The sequence below is a fragment of the Sapajus apella genome, unplaced genomic scaffold (assembly GCF_009761245.1).
Source record: "Sapajus apella isolate SASKATOON/1434 unplaced genomic scaffold, GSC_monkey_1.0 scaffold36, whole genome shotgun sequence".
Taxonomy (NCBI): Eukaryota; Metazoa; Chordata; class Mammalia; order Primates; family Cebidae; genus Sapajus; species Sapajus apella.
In genome coordinates this window covers 12,061,450-12,076,058 of record NW_022436976.1, presented here as the reverse complement: position 1 = coordinate 12,076,058, position 14,609 = coordinate 12,061,450, and the positions used below count along the sequence as shown (strand labels likewise).

Genomic DNA, 14,609 nt, shown 5'->3' with positions numbered 1-14,609 from the left:
AAATTTTCAGAAGCCATTACAAATATATTCACTGGTTTATATTATTTTATATAAATAATGCAAAAACATTAAAGAGTTTATATAATTTAGGTATAGAACTCAGTAGCCTGGGAGGCCAAGGCGGGTGGATCGCGAGGTCAAGAGGTCGAGACCATCCTGGCCAACATGGTGAAACCCCGTGCCTACTAAAAATACAAAAATTAGCCAGGCATTTGGCATGTGCCTGTAGTCCCAGCTACTCGGGAGGCTGAGGCAGAAGAATCGCTTTAACCCAGGAGGCAGAGGTTGCAGTGCTCCAACCTGATGACAGAGCAAGACTCCGTCTCAAAAAAAAAAGAATTCAGAAGCTAAAATTTCATTTTTATACATTTAATTAAAATGACACCCTAAAGATAAAGAGGCCAATTACCTTTCTCAAAGCTGGGCAGAAATTAAAGAAAAGTCGATGGTTACATGCTTTGAATCTTTCAGGAAGATGCCAGTTCTGAATTATTTCTTCATCAGAAATCACATGATGATCCAGTGCTTTGAGAGGCCATATACTGTTAACAAGAACATGTCTATATCCTTTTTTAAGGCTTACTGGACAATCAAACACAGTGAGGGCAATGAGGCTTGGACAGGCAGATAATACACATATATTCTTTAACTTTGCAAACCCATTGTCATGAAGATAGAGGAGTTTTAGGTTCTTCAATCCACTCCAAAATTTGGTATCTGGTAGATTCTTTATCTGAAATATTATTAAAAATATTTTAAATTCCGAAATTACTTTTTTCAAATAGCAGAAAAAATGGTAAGACATTACACATCTAAAATTTCCCAAATAGCAAATTTCTAATTAATAAGCAAATAGAGTATAATTATCCAATGTTGGCCTGGTGAAAACCATACTACACTGGGAATCTAAGATAATTTATTATTATTTTTTTTATTCACCTCACTTTTAATAAAATATTTTTTTCCTTGAAAAAAAAAATTAAAAAATCACAGATGGTTCAGAGTGTTGCAAATACAAAATTGACAACCAGGAAGAAAAGGCATTGATTGTGGACAACCTAAAGCTGAAATCCTTCTATGAGTTTTTTGTCACTCCATTCACTAGTGCTGGCAAGGGCCCCAATGCCACGTTCACTAAGGTCACAACACCGGATGAACACTGTGAGTTTTCCCCAATCAAACCTCTTCCCTTAGGAGTTTCTGGAAAAAATCATGGCAGAAAGGGAAGCAAACATGTCGTTCTTCACATGGCAGCAGGAGAGAGAGGTGCCAAGCAAAGGGGGAAAAGCCCCTTATAAAACCATCAGATCTTGTGAGAACTCACTCACTATCACAAGAACAGCAGCATGAGTTAAATTATTTCCCACCAGGTCCCTCTCATGATGTGGAAATTATGAGAGTTACAATTCAAGAGGAAATTTGGGTGAGGGCACAGCCAAACCATACCAGGCAGGTTGTGAAGCTGACTGCATGTTGACTACTCAATTTATTATTATTAATGTAGTAAAATGCATAATCATACTTTTTTGTTCAATGAAAATTCCTTTGTAATAAGTTGGCTCTTTAAACCTTTCTAAAATGCTTTTCTTACATAAGGAAAATGAAGGAGTCACAAGGCACTCTTAACCCAGGCTACAGATTTAAGAAGTGAAACATAACAAATTACACACTATTTACATATTTCCATTTACATTAAAATGTCTATTTATATACATCTTACTATTTTTTATTGTGAAATTTTTGTTCATATTTTAGTTAAAAGACCATCTTAGAGAAATACTGTGGATAGGTAACATAAATACTTATTATAAAACTGAAATTTCATTTATATGCAAATATCTGAAATGGCTATTGCTTACCTGATTTCCATGGAGATCAAGTTTGATTAATTTTATACAACTTTGAAGGGGATGAATATCTGTAAGAAAATTGTTTGAGAAGATGCATACTCTAAGAGAGATGTAAGACTGTAAATTTTCCATAGACTTTAAATGAAGGCCATTGAACTTCACAAAAACAAAATCTTTTTGATCTTCTCTTATGTTTTCATTATAGTGACTCCATTCTTCATGACTGGTTAGCTCTTCTGTGATTGTTCCATGAAACATCTAGGAAAGATAAGATACTGCTTTGAAGGTTTTTTTCCACTTTCAAAAATGTATCTGAAAACAAACAAAATTTTGCCAAGAGATAGTGCAAGTAAAAATTGTTATTAAAGTTCCCATTTAAAAAGAACTAATTCTTAGAACGTTCTATCCCAAAATATCTTAAATATCTAACATTTCAATAAGAGCTAATCAGAATGCTATCACTTCCCTTACGAATGAATGAACTAATTAGCAAGAGGAAGACAAACTTCCTTTTTCATAGACTAAAGAATTCAGTAAAGAAGCTGGGATAAAATCATCCCTTCTAGACAAGACAACTAACATCAAACAAACCAAACCATACCTTGTATAATTCGTATGATAATTTTTGTTAAAATATACTGTTAAAGAAATACACTGAATAGTAAACAAGTCAGGAGAGTGATAATCTTCGTGAAAGAGGCTGAACAACACAGCCAGATGAAATTAAGGTACTATAGAGGCCTTCAAATTTTATCAACGACATTTATATCTTAAAGAGAAAATTCATCATCACAATCTTTACATTCAATTCAATCAAGCAGTTGTGCACCAGAATTCTAATAGCTTTAAATTTTGACGACTTAAATTTATCTAAAATGTTTGGATCAATGCTTTTTATATAATTTTATACAGTATTTCTCATATATATGAATTTTCACTTATTAAGAGTAATTTCAGCTTTCATAAAAGGTAGTCAGTGATAGTTGAGAGGAGAACGTATGAACTTAAGTGGTTTATATGGAAGTGTGTTGTAAGAATAAAACAGATTCTTCTCAAATTGAAGAATCTATTTCTTCCATGCACAGATAAACTAAATCAGTATAATTCAAATGAGAATAAATGTGAAATGTGATTTAGTTTATCTGGATGTACTCTTGTGCTCTTTCAAGACACTGGCTATTTTATATATCATAACCGAGGCCTTAAACTATAATTCTCAAACTCTAAGTGTCAATGAATTAATTAGAAGGCAGATTCTTGGGCCCCATTTGATATCTACTATATCAGAATTTCTGGGCTAAGGGTCTAGGAATCTGTAATATAACAGTCGATTGATGAACACCTTTAAAAAGATTAGCCTCAACTACAAGTAAAGCGGTCTTCCAAATATAAAGCCAGATATGGAATAGACAGATATAAATAAACTTTTATAAATTAAACTCATCAAGCTCTATTGGTACTGGGATATAGGATAATATCCACATTGCATCCATTATTTGGACTTCCAAAATAGAAAAGACATAAGTCTCTCTTCTTTTAAAGAAAGCTTAAATTTAAGATTCTTCCAAGTCTTTAGAAAAATAAACCATTTTTAAAAAAACTGAATAACATTCCATTGCATGGATGCAACATGGTTTGGTTTATTAATCCATTTACCTATTGAAGATGTCTTGGCTGCTTCCAACTTTACATAATTATGAATAAAACTGTTATAAAATTTTATGTGCAGGTTTTTGTGTGGATATAAGTTTTCAACTTATTTGGCTAAATACCAAGGAGTTTGTTTGCTGGGTCATAACAATATACTCATTTTGTAAAAAAAAAAACTGCTAGTGTCTTCCAACGTGGTTGCACCATTTGGACTCCCACCAGCAATGAATAAGAGATTTTATTGCTCCACAAACTCACAAGTATTTGATGTTGTCAATATTTTGATTTCTGTCATTTTAATAGGTCCATAATGGTATCTCATTGTTTTAATTTGCAATTCCCTAATGATATATGATGTCAAGTATCTTTCATATGTTTATTAGCCATATAAATCTTCCTTGGTTGGGTATCTGTTCAGATGTTTTGTCCATTTTATTTTGATTGTGGTATTATCTTATTATTGAGTTTGAGTTCTTTATATTATTTTGTATATCAACCCTTTATCAGTTATGTGTTTTGCAAACATTTTTATCCCATTACGTGGCTTGCCTTTACATTTCTTAATTTTCATTTCTTTTTTACCTCACAAATGCATTAAAAAATCCTTGAAAAACAAACACCCATTAACATGGAACCTCAGAGTTCTCATTTCTTTACAGAAAGCTAAAGGTGGCTTTATGCTGTTAGTCATGGCATTAGTATTATTCATATATGTGTATATCTCTCTCTATATATATATACACACACAAAAATTATAGAAATGATTAATATACAGCTATATAAATATATAAGTATTTTTATTTCAAAGTATTTATTTCTCACATTGATTATTCCATCTCTAACAGTCTATTTTGAAATTTCTTTAAGAAGATATTATCTTCTTCCTGGCATTTATTTTTAGGGATGCTCAACAGTGCCATTGATCAAGTATAGTTATAAATGTTTATAGATTCATCCACAAGGAATTTTTTTTTAAATCTTCTGCATTAATGCTGTCTATATGTCATGTGAACACACCAATGAAGTATTAGTAGTATTCTTCGAAAGTGGAGTTTTTTCCTATTTTCCTTACTAATCGCAGACATACTAGATAATTTTCTAAAATGAAAGGTTCTACACTTATGTGCAACATTCAAACTTTAGCTATTAGATGAATAACTTTGTTAGTAGCTTTGTGACATTAACAAATACTCTTGTAACCAACCTGATAAAATAACACTGTTCTCTCCCAAAAAATTGTTAAATATGTTCAATCATTTTTCTACATAAAATGAGTAATATATAATAAGGGAATTGTTTTGATTGGCACCCTTGCCTCAGTTGAAAACTTCCTGTAAATAAGACATAAGTTCGGAGGAAGAAATGAAATATTGGGTCACAAAAATCCAAATGTGGGATAATATTCATAATATTACTTAAATCAGTGCTTTTTTTTCCTATTCTGTACAATAGTCTACTTTTCAGTTTCAATCAAAAAGATGTCTATTAGAAAAAAAAATATTGTAAGAATTAAGAACTAGTGTAATTAAGGACATATTAAATCCAAATTAGAGGTAATTTTTTGATATTACTCAATGCAATGCCTTTCCCCCCATACTGTACAACTGCCTACTTTTTAGCTTTAATCAATGACTATTCTAAGCAAAAAAAAAAAAAAAAAAAAGAAAGAAAAAGAAAGAAATCGCTAATCATCAGGTAAATGTAAATTAAAACCTTACTCCTGCAAGAATGGCCATAATTAAAAAGTCAAAAATCAATAGATGCTGTCACGGATGTAGTAAAAAGGAACACTTTACACTGCTAGTGGAATGTAAACTAGTATAATCCGTATGGAAACTCCTTAAAGAACTAAAAGGAGAACTACCATTTGATCCAGCAATCCCACTACTGGGTATTTACCCAAAGGAAAAGAAGTCATTATATTAAAAAAAGACATAGGCACACATGTTTGCAGCAGCAGCACAATTCATAATTGCAAAGATATGGAACAAACCTAAGTACCCATCAACCAATTAGGGGAAGAAAATGTTACACACACACACACACACACACAGACACACACACACACACACACACACACACACACACCATGGAATACCACCAAGCCATAAAAAGGAACAAAATAATGTCTTTTGCAGCAACTTGGATGGAGCCTGGAAGGCCATTATTCAAAGTGAAGTAACTCAGGAATAGAAAACCAAATATCATTAAGTTCTCACATATAAGTGTGAGCTAAGCTATGAGAATGTGAAGGCATGAGAATGATATAATGTACTTTGAACACTCAAGGGGGAAGGTTGGGAGGGTGATGAGGGATAAAAGACTACATACTGGGTACAGTGTACACTTCTTTGCAGCCAGGTACACTCAAGTCTCAGAAATCACCGCTAGAGAACCTATCCATGTAACCAAATAACACCTGGACCCCAATAACTATTGAAATAAAAATTAAAAAACAAAACCAAAATAGTCAAAAAATAACAGATGCTGGTGAGGTTGTGGAGAAAAAGGAATGCTTATACACTGTTGGTGGGAGTATAAATTAGTTCAACCATTGTGGAAGACAGTGTGGTAATACCTCAAAGACCTAAAAGCAGAAATACCATTTGATCCAGTAATATCGTTGCTGGGTATATACCTAAAGAAAAAAAAAAAAAAAAAAAAAATTGTTCTATTATAAAGATACATGCACACATATTTCACTGCACCGCTATTCACAATAGCAAAGACATGAAATCAACCTAAATGCCCATCAATGCTAGATTGGATAAAGAAAATGTGGTACACCATGGGATAGTGAACAGCCATAAAAAAGGCAAGAGCATGTCCTTTACAGGAAAACAGATGTAGCTGGAGGACATTATCCTTAGCAAATGAATGCAGCAACAGAAAACCAAATACTGCATTTTCTCCCTTTTATGTGGAGCCTAAGTGATGAAAATACATGGACACATAAAGGGGAAGAACACACTGGGGCCTACTGGAGGGTGGAGAGTGGGAGGAGAGAGATATCAGGAAACATAACTAATGGGTACTAGGCTTAACATCTGAGTGACTAAATCACCTGAACAACAAACTCCACTGAAACAAGTTTACCTATGTAACAAACCTGCACATGTATCCCCGAACTTAAAGCAAAAACTTTAAAAATCCAAACTATTAAGAACCCTGGTTTCTTAATGAAATGTGCTAACCTGCTACCTTAGAATGTCACACTTCTCTCGCAGTATAGCCTTCTTCAGCAAATTATTGCCTAGTCATTATTTAGATTCTGATTCCATGCCCACATCCCCAATTTAGTGATATTATATATATATATATACACACACACACACACACACACACACACGTGTGTGTGTGTGTGTGTGTGTGTGCATGTGTTATTATTTAATAGCCCTGCTTTCCACTAAATTATATGTACCCTGTGAACAGAAAAACTTATTTTATGGTAGGTAGTTTTTCTCAAATTTTTGCACATGTCCTGACCTAGAACTTAGTCAGATTTCAATAAATGTCTGTTTCATAGACGTGTCTATCTTTCCCTTTCCTCAGAGAAATAGCAAACTATGGGAGAGGAACCCTTAAACAACTTCTAAGTACAAATGACAAAGTCTCTCTCATTTTGGTAGAAATCTATTATAAATTCCTTTATTTTTAATTTTCCACAACCAATACTCAATCTCTTCCAAACCATAACAAAAAAGGTGTAATAAATCATTCCAAAATTTACTGGCTTAAAATAACCACCATTTTAGTATTCTGAAGATTTTGTGTATTGACTCAGTGGAAGTCAGCAGATCTCCAACTGAGAACTGAAGTGGCTGAAGCATCAGGCAGTTCACTCCTCCAGTGAACTGCTGGAAGCTTAGGTTCAGCTGGGAGGCTGAGATGAACAAGCCTTTCTTTCATACTGTCTCAGGGCCTCTCTATCTTGACCTGTCCTCTCCATGCTATCTATCCATGTGTGTCTGAAATGGGGTAGCCAGACTTTTTTTTTTTTTTTTGAGACAGAGTCTCACTCTGTCACCTAGGTTGGAGTGTAGTGGCGCAATCTCAGCTCGTTGCAACCTCTGCCTTCTGGGTTCAAGCGATTCTCCTGCCTCAGCTTCCTGAGTAGCTGGACTACAAGCGTATGACATCACAGCTGGCTATTTTTTTTATTTTTAGTAGAGATGGGGTTTCACCATGTTGGCCAAGCTGGTCTCAAACTCCTGGCCTCCAGTGATCCACCCACCTCGGCCTCCCAAAGTGCTGGGATTATAGGCATGAGCCACTGCACCCAGCCCAGGTAGTCATCAGACTTTCTACATGCTAGACTCAGGGCTCCCAAAAGCAGAAAAGCAGAACCTGTCTGACCTTCCTACAGCTTAGGTTCAACTGAAGCATCCGCTCAGCCACATTCTACTGGTTAGAAGTTCATTTTATTTTTCAAGCACCTTATAAACTAGGTACAGAAAAAGTAAATAAAATATAAGGTATTCTGAGCTTGGTGATTTCAAGTAAGTTATGTGTCCTATGCCATAGTTCCCTCATCTGTAAAATGAAGATAATAATAACATTAGCACATAGAATTGATATAAGGACAAAATGAGTCAACATAAAGGGTTTAGAACAGTGTCTGGCACTTAATGATATGGTTTAGCTGTGTCCCCACCCAAATCTCATCTTCATTGTAGCTCCCATAATTTCCATGTGTTGCGGGAGGGACACAGTGGGAAATAATTGAATCATAGTGGTGTTTTTCTCCATACTGTGCTCATGGTAGTGAATAAGTCTCATGAGAGCTGATGGTTTTATAAGGGAAAACCCTTTTTGCTTGGTTCTCATTCTCTCTTGTCTACTGCCATGTGAGACATGCCTTCCACCTTCTACCATGATTGTGAGGCCTTCCCAGCCAAGTGGAACTGTGAGTCCATTAAATCTCTTCTTCTTTATAAACAACCCACTCTTGGGTGTGTCTTTATCAGCACACTCACACATTTAATGGACTCACTCAGGATGAAAACAGACTAAGAGAGGAAGCACTACAAATAATTGAATGCCTAGTTCAATTAACAATTCAAGATAAAATCTATGCTTCAAAAAGTATGTCAAGGGACCTGCAGTTTCCAGTGTGGCATGTAAGGAGCTTGAAGAAGTCACTCCATCCTAACAACACATTAAAAAGCTGAATAAATTGAAAATCAACAACTCTTTTTGTTACACAAAAGAAGTAAGGTCATAGGGTAAACTGCTGACCCCAAAATTGAAGCAACAGACAGACAGTACAGAAACTCATCAGAAACAGACACACAGGGAGCAGGGATGTTGGAAATACCAGACTGGGAATTGAAAACAACTAGGATTAATACACTAATGGCTCTAACAGAAAAAGTAGGCAACATACAAAAACGGATAACGTAAGTAGAGAGATAGATATTCTAAGAAAGAATAAAAAAGAAATTCTAGAGACCAAAAACATTGTAACAGAAATGAAGAATACCTTTGAAGGGCTCATTAGTAGACTGGACATGACTGATACAAGAATTTTGGAGTTTGAGGATATGTCAACAAAAACCTTCAAAACCAAAAACCAAAGAGAAAAAAAGACTGGAAAAATAATAATATTTTAGAAGGATGGGACCCACTTATAAAGGTGTAACATATGTGTAGTGAAAATGCCAAAAAAGGAAAAATAGAAAGGAAAAAAAAAGAGTATTTAAAACAATAATGAATGAAAATTTACTCTAACGTCAGACACTAAGCCACAGATTCAGGAAACTCAGAGAACACCAAGTAGGATAAATGTAATAAAATAAAAACAAAAACAAAAACAAAACCCCAAACCTAGGCATTTAATATTTAAACTTCAGAAAATCAAAGAAAAAGTCTTGGAAAAAGCCAAATAATTTTAAATCTTACTCATAAAGGATCAGGGATAATAATTCCATTTGACTTAACAGAAATCATGCAGGCAGAAGAGAGTAGAGTGAAATATTTAAAGTTTTGAGATAAAAAACTCACTGACCTAGAATTCCATATTGCGCAAAATTATTCTTGAAAAGTGAAATAGAAATAAATTCTGTCAGACAAATATTGAAGTAATTTGTTGTCAGTAGACCTGTCTTGTATGAAATATTAAAAGAAGTTTTGAGAGAAGGAAAATGATATAGGTCAGATACTCATATCTATGTTAAGAAAGAGTGTTGGGAAAAGAACACATGAGGATAAAATCAAAATCCCTTATTTTTCTTAGTTGAATAATTTGTCCAAAATAATAATAGCAACTAGTTTTAATTCATTCAACAACAACAGAATACACATTGGTTTCAAGCTAACATGGTACACTCATTCACCAAGCTAGACCACATTCTGGGCCATAAAACACACCTTACCAAATTCAAAAGAACCAAAGCCATGCAATGTCTTATTTCAGAAGGCAATGGAATTAAATTAGATATCAATAACAGAAAAACAGCTGGAAAATTCCAAAATACTTGGGAGATTTATAAAGAACACACGTCTCAATAACATATAGGTCAATAAAAATTTAAAGATGTTTTGAACTAACAAAAATAAAATGTAAATTTTAACAAAATTTGTGGGATATAGTAAAAGCAGTACTTGAAAGGAAATTCACAGCACTGAATACATATATTTGAAAAGAATAAAGATTTAAAATGAATCATCTAAGCTGCCATCTCCAGAATTTGATAAAGAGCAAATTTAATCAAAGGAAATAGGAGAAAAGTAAGTAATAAATACAGTAGGGTTATTTTTCAGAAAATTATAATTCTTAACTATAGTCTCAAATATTCTGGGAGGGGGCATATTTTATCATTATCTCATTCCAGGACACTCCATAAACATCTATAGTCTCTGTGCAAAATAAATACTTTACTCAGATTATATGTAGGTTCTTCTATAATACAAAGCACCTAACCATTAACCTATGGTTCTGATCTTTAGTGAAGAATGGGGAGGTCTTTCCATATACTCTCTGTGGTTACTTTTACCATGCAATAATAAGTCTTACTCCAAAATAAAGCTCTTCCTTATCTGCTAGGAAATTCAGAGTTAACTTTTTTCCAACTTTTATTTTAGAATCAAGGAGTACATGCACAGGTTTGTTACAAAACTATATTGCATAATGTTGTGATTTAAAGTATGGAGTAATTTGTGATCTAAGAAGTGAGCACAGTACCGAAGAGATAATTTTTTTTCAATCTTTACCCATCTTTTTCTTTCCCAATTCTTGTATTCCTCTCAATTATCAAATTTCATCCCATATGTCTAATAACATATTTTTCAGTTCCTCTTAACTGATTTTTGTTTTACATGTGTCCAATATTTTAAACTCTTCTCAGTTGGTTAATTTGTAGTTGATGTGATATGAATACTAAAATAAATTAGTCTTACAAGCAGTCTTCCCTATACACTATGTTAATTTATATTTATTTTCTCTAGTAATATTCACCTGTCAACAATATGTATTTGCCAGTATATAAACAATCAAGATTTTTTAAAATTCCAAAAAAGAGCATTATAATACCTGATTATTCCTATTAAAGAGAAAAATTAACATATGATTAATAAGTTATAGCAATGTTTTTATTAAAAAAACTAGTATTCTATATTCAGAATATAAAGTATGTTTCAGTTATTCATATTATTTAGCTACATATTCTGTCAAGCTTTCCAATTATTTTGGAAAAGTGGGGATTTTTCATATTTTGTTTTAAACCATCACATGCAGCATTTCAGTTTTGTTTCTCATTATTTATTTATATTGCACATCTGAAAACTAGAATAACCCAAATGACCAGGCCCCACAGCATATCTCCTGAATTATATCATTGCAGCTATGGACCCAAATTCTATTGCCTACCATGGGGAGTGAAAAAACACTACAATTGATATCTTCTCCTCTACCAAGTTAAAACTTCTTACCACCTGATGAAAATTTAAAATATGCACATAAAAGAGAAATGCAGTCACTTTCACTCATTTTACACTTTGATAATTTTATAACTATTTTGTGAAATATAGATACACATTTGTAAATTGCCAAGTTCAAATAATAATATAATGTTCAAAGGCAAATTAAGTATAGCAACATATTACAGAAAGTATCAAGGCTCCAACTACAGTTTCAAAGCAATTTTGCAGTTAAAAATAATAAATCAGCACCATTATCAGTAAGCCCTTCCTTGGTTTGTATCGACTAAAGTACTAAGCCTTTCCTTGGTTTGTATCAACTAAAGTACTAATTTTTAAATTATCATATATTTTAATCACATTATATAAACCATGTCTGTAAAATAAAATACACATCAATTATGTTTCCTCTTTACTCCCAACTTTGATGGCAAACACATTAAATGTAACTATACAAGGCTATAACTCATGAATATCTAAATGAAATATTAAGAAGTAAAAACTATTTATTTTGTATATTTATTTCCTTTCCAAATGTGATACATAATAAATATTGAAAAGAAAATATTCAAAGAAAGTCTTTGCTAAGTGTACCAATTATCTTTAGACTTCACACTTATTCACTGAAGCTTTTAGATACTAGGAAGACGGATACATCATTATTTTAAGTAACATATTAACATATTAGATTTGATGGTCTACAGTAAAATACAGTAAAGTATTTTACAAGCATGAACTATGTATGATATTAAAAGGAAATCTGAATACTAGAGTCCAGAATTATCACAACAGCTGTTATGATATCTGTATATAAAATCAAACCATAAAAAAAAGAATAAAAAGTTTTGGTTTTTAGAAAATCTAATTGTAGGGATACTAATCAGTAATATTTTATACATATTGTGATTACAAACGTTATTTTTAGTTTAGAATGTCTGCAACATATTAAGCTCGTGTCTATTAACAAAATAAAGAAATTATATTTTTAAAATACTTTTTATTTGGATAACAAATGTTTTAAGTAAATACTGTTTCGACAAAGAATTGCTATGGGCCAGTGCAGTGACTCATGTTGTAATCCCAGAACTTTGAGAGGCCAAGACAAGAGAATGCTAGAATCCAGGAGTGAGCTATCTGCCACTGCAACCCAACCTGGGTGACAGGTTGTCTCTAAAAGTAAAAATCCTGTCTTTAAAAATATTAAGAAATTGCCATGATTTTATATCACAGAAAGAAATATATTTTCAAAAAAAAAATAAGGAGTCTAGTAGAACAGTCTGACCAGTACATGTGTCCTAGAAAATGAACATAGAATATAGTGCATTTATGAGTTAATATAAATAACCTTGATAGCTCAAAACATTATATTTTCATGGCATCATATTCTCTATGCTTGCAAATGACAAATTATGATTACTTTTCCTTAAATGTATTGGCTTTTTAAATTTTAGAAGGCTATATACTTCTGTTCAGAAAAAAAAGCTTTTGTGAGGCACCATTTTTCAACTTCTATTTTTATTCCAACTTGTATAATGCAAAAGCATAAACCTAAAAAATCTAAAAGGTAATGAGCCAGAAAATGGATATTAAACAACCAAAGTTAATCAAAATATTCACAGAAAATAATCTGCACAGAAATCACTTCTTAATAAGGAAATTAGCATAACAAATATTTCTTCTAGCCCCAAACTTTACTCCTTGGTTAGCTTTCATACAACAGATTTTGGATCTCCTAATATTAAGCCATTAATACCTTTCTCTTAAGTGTCATAAATATTGAGTTACATTAATTAAAATTTAGTTCTTGAATCTACTAATTTATATTCTTCAAGCACTTGCCCTCTCTCTGTCCCTTTCCCCTCCATGAAACCTCATGCTGATATTTGGACAAAGTAGATTTTGATTACACTAGCAGGGAATTCCATTTGGAAAAAAAATCTACAGAATACTAAGGAAGGAAGTATAATATAAATTCAGGGGTGGGAGAATGTTTCCCTGCACTACAGAAAGCTGAGGGGTGTAAGGGTTCCTTCAACAGGGCATAGTGAGAAAAAATATATATATTTAAGAAGCAAGTTGAGAGCAGCCTAGCTGAGTAAATAAATTCAAATAAAACAAACTGTAAAAAGAGAATTTTTGTTTTTTCTGTATGTCAGGAAGAGTAGCAGGAGAAAGCAAGTGGTTAAACAGGGCCATGAAGTACGAGCACTGGAAATAAATACAGCCTTAGCTTGTCTTGACCACAGCATGCATAGTGAACTCCACAGTATATAATCCAGGACCCTATTCCTTTGGCTTCAACTCCTTCATATAAAGAGGGGGGGGGAAATTAAAACATGCTGCTCTATAATTTCCACACAACAGTCATAGTTATGCCAGTAGTAATAAAAAAATGTAACTGGCATTAACTGTAAATGGAAGGCATTTTAATGGAGGGATGAAAATGTTCTAAACCTGTACTTCAAGAAAGTTGTTTAAAAAAAAAAATCTATATCATTCTTCCTTATGGCAGCTCTTCAGATACTCTCTACTCTCCTCCAAGAAATGTAAAGCCCAAATGCCTCCACAGAATATAATTTTTCAATTTATTATAGTTTAGTTTGTTCAATGTCTTTTTAAAAATATGGAATCCAAAACTAAACAGATTATTTCCTGGGTGTTTGATTTGTACAGAATTAATGGGCTTAAAGCTTTGCTGGACTGATATAATTTACTCTGGTAAAATAATGTTCTGGTAAATATCTGGAAAAACTCTGTGGCAAATACTCTAATAAAATAATACTCTGGTAGCTTAAGATGTTAAACATTACCATATCATACTATTTTATTATATTGAATATGAACTTAAATAAAATCCCTAGACTTTCTCTGCCCCCAACAATCAACTTCCAAGGAAATTTACTCTCGCTCATATATATGGTGTTTTTTTAATTTTTTTACTTAAAAAAAAATCTTAATGGAAATTTGAGAAAAGTAGGGAACAGAAGCCATGACTGATAATATGGTATATTTATTCCAGCAAACTTTGATTGCATAATATAGTCATTGAGAAAAAATAATGTCCCATTTATATGGTCATCCTTCCCAGATCCAAGAAATATTATATTTAATATTCTGTATAATACCTTCTCAGAGCCAAGAAATATTCTATTTAATATTCTATATGATAGAATCTGACACATCACTCTGTTT

The 14,609-nt window shown here is 32.7% G+C and overlaps 1 protein-coding gene across 1 annotated transcript in view; it reads right to left on the bottom strand.

Annotated features, from left to right (window-relative positions):
• LRRIQ3 (leucine rich repeats and IQ motif containing 3) overlaps nucleotides 1-14,609 on the bottom strand; it is a 144,318-nt gene that overhangs the window by 125,024 nt on the left and 4,685 nt on the right. Inside the window, exons 2-3 of the mRNA XM_032297092.1 lie at nucleotides 1,860-2,108; nucleotides 410-733 (exon numbers count right to left, since the gene is read on the bottom strand). Coding sequence (XP_032152983.1) covers nucleotides 410-733; nucleotides 1,860-2,108 — 573 coding nt within the window. The remainder of the gene's footprint in view (nucleotides 1-409; nucleotides 734-1,859; nucleotides 2,109-14,609) is intronic.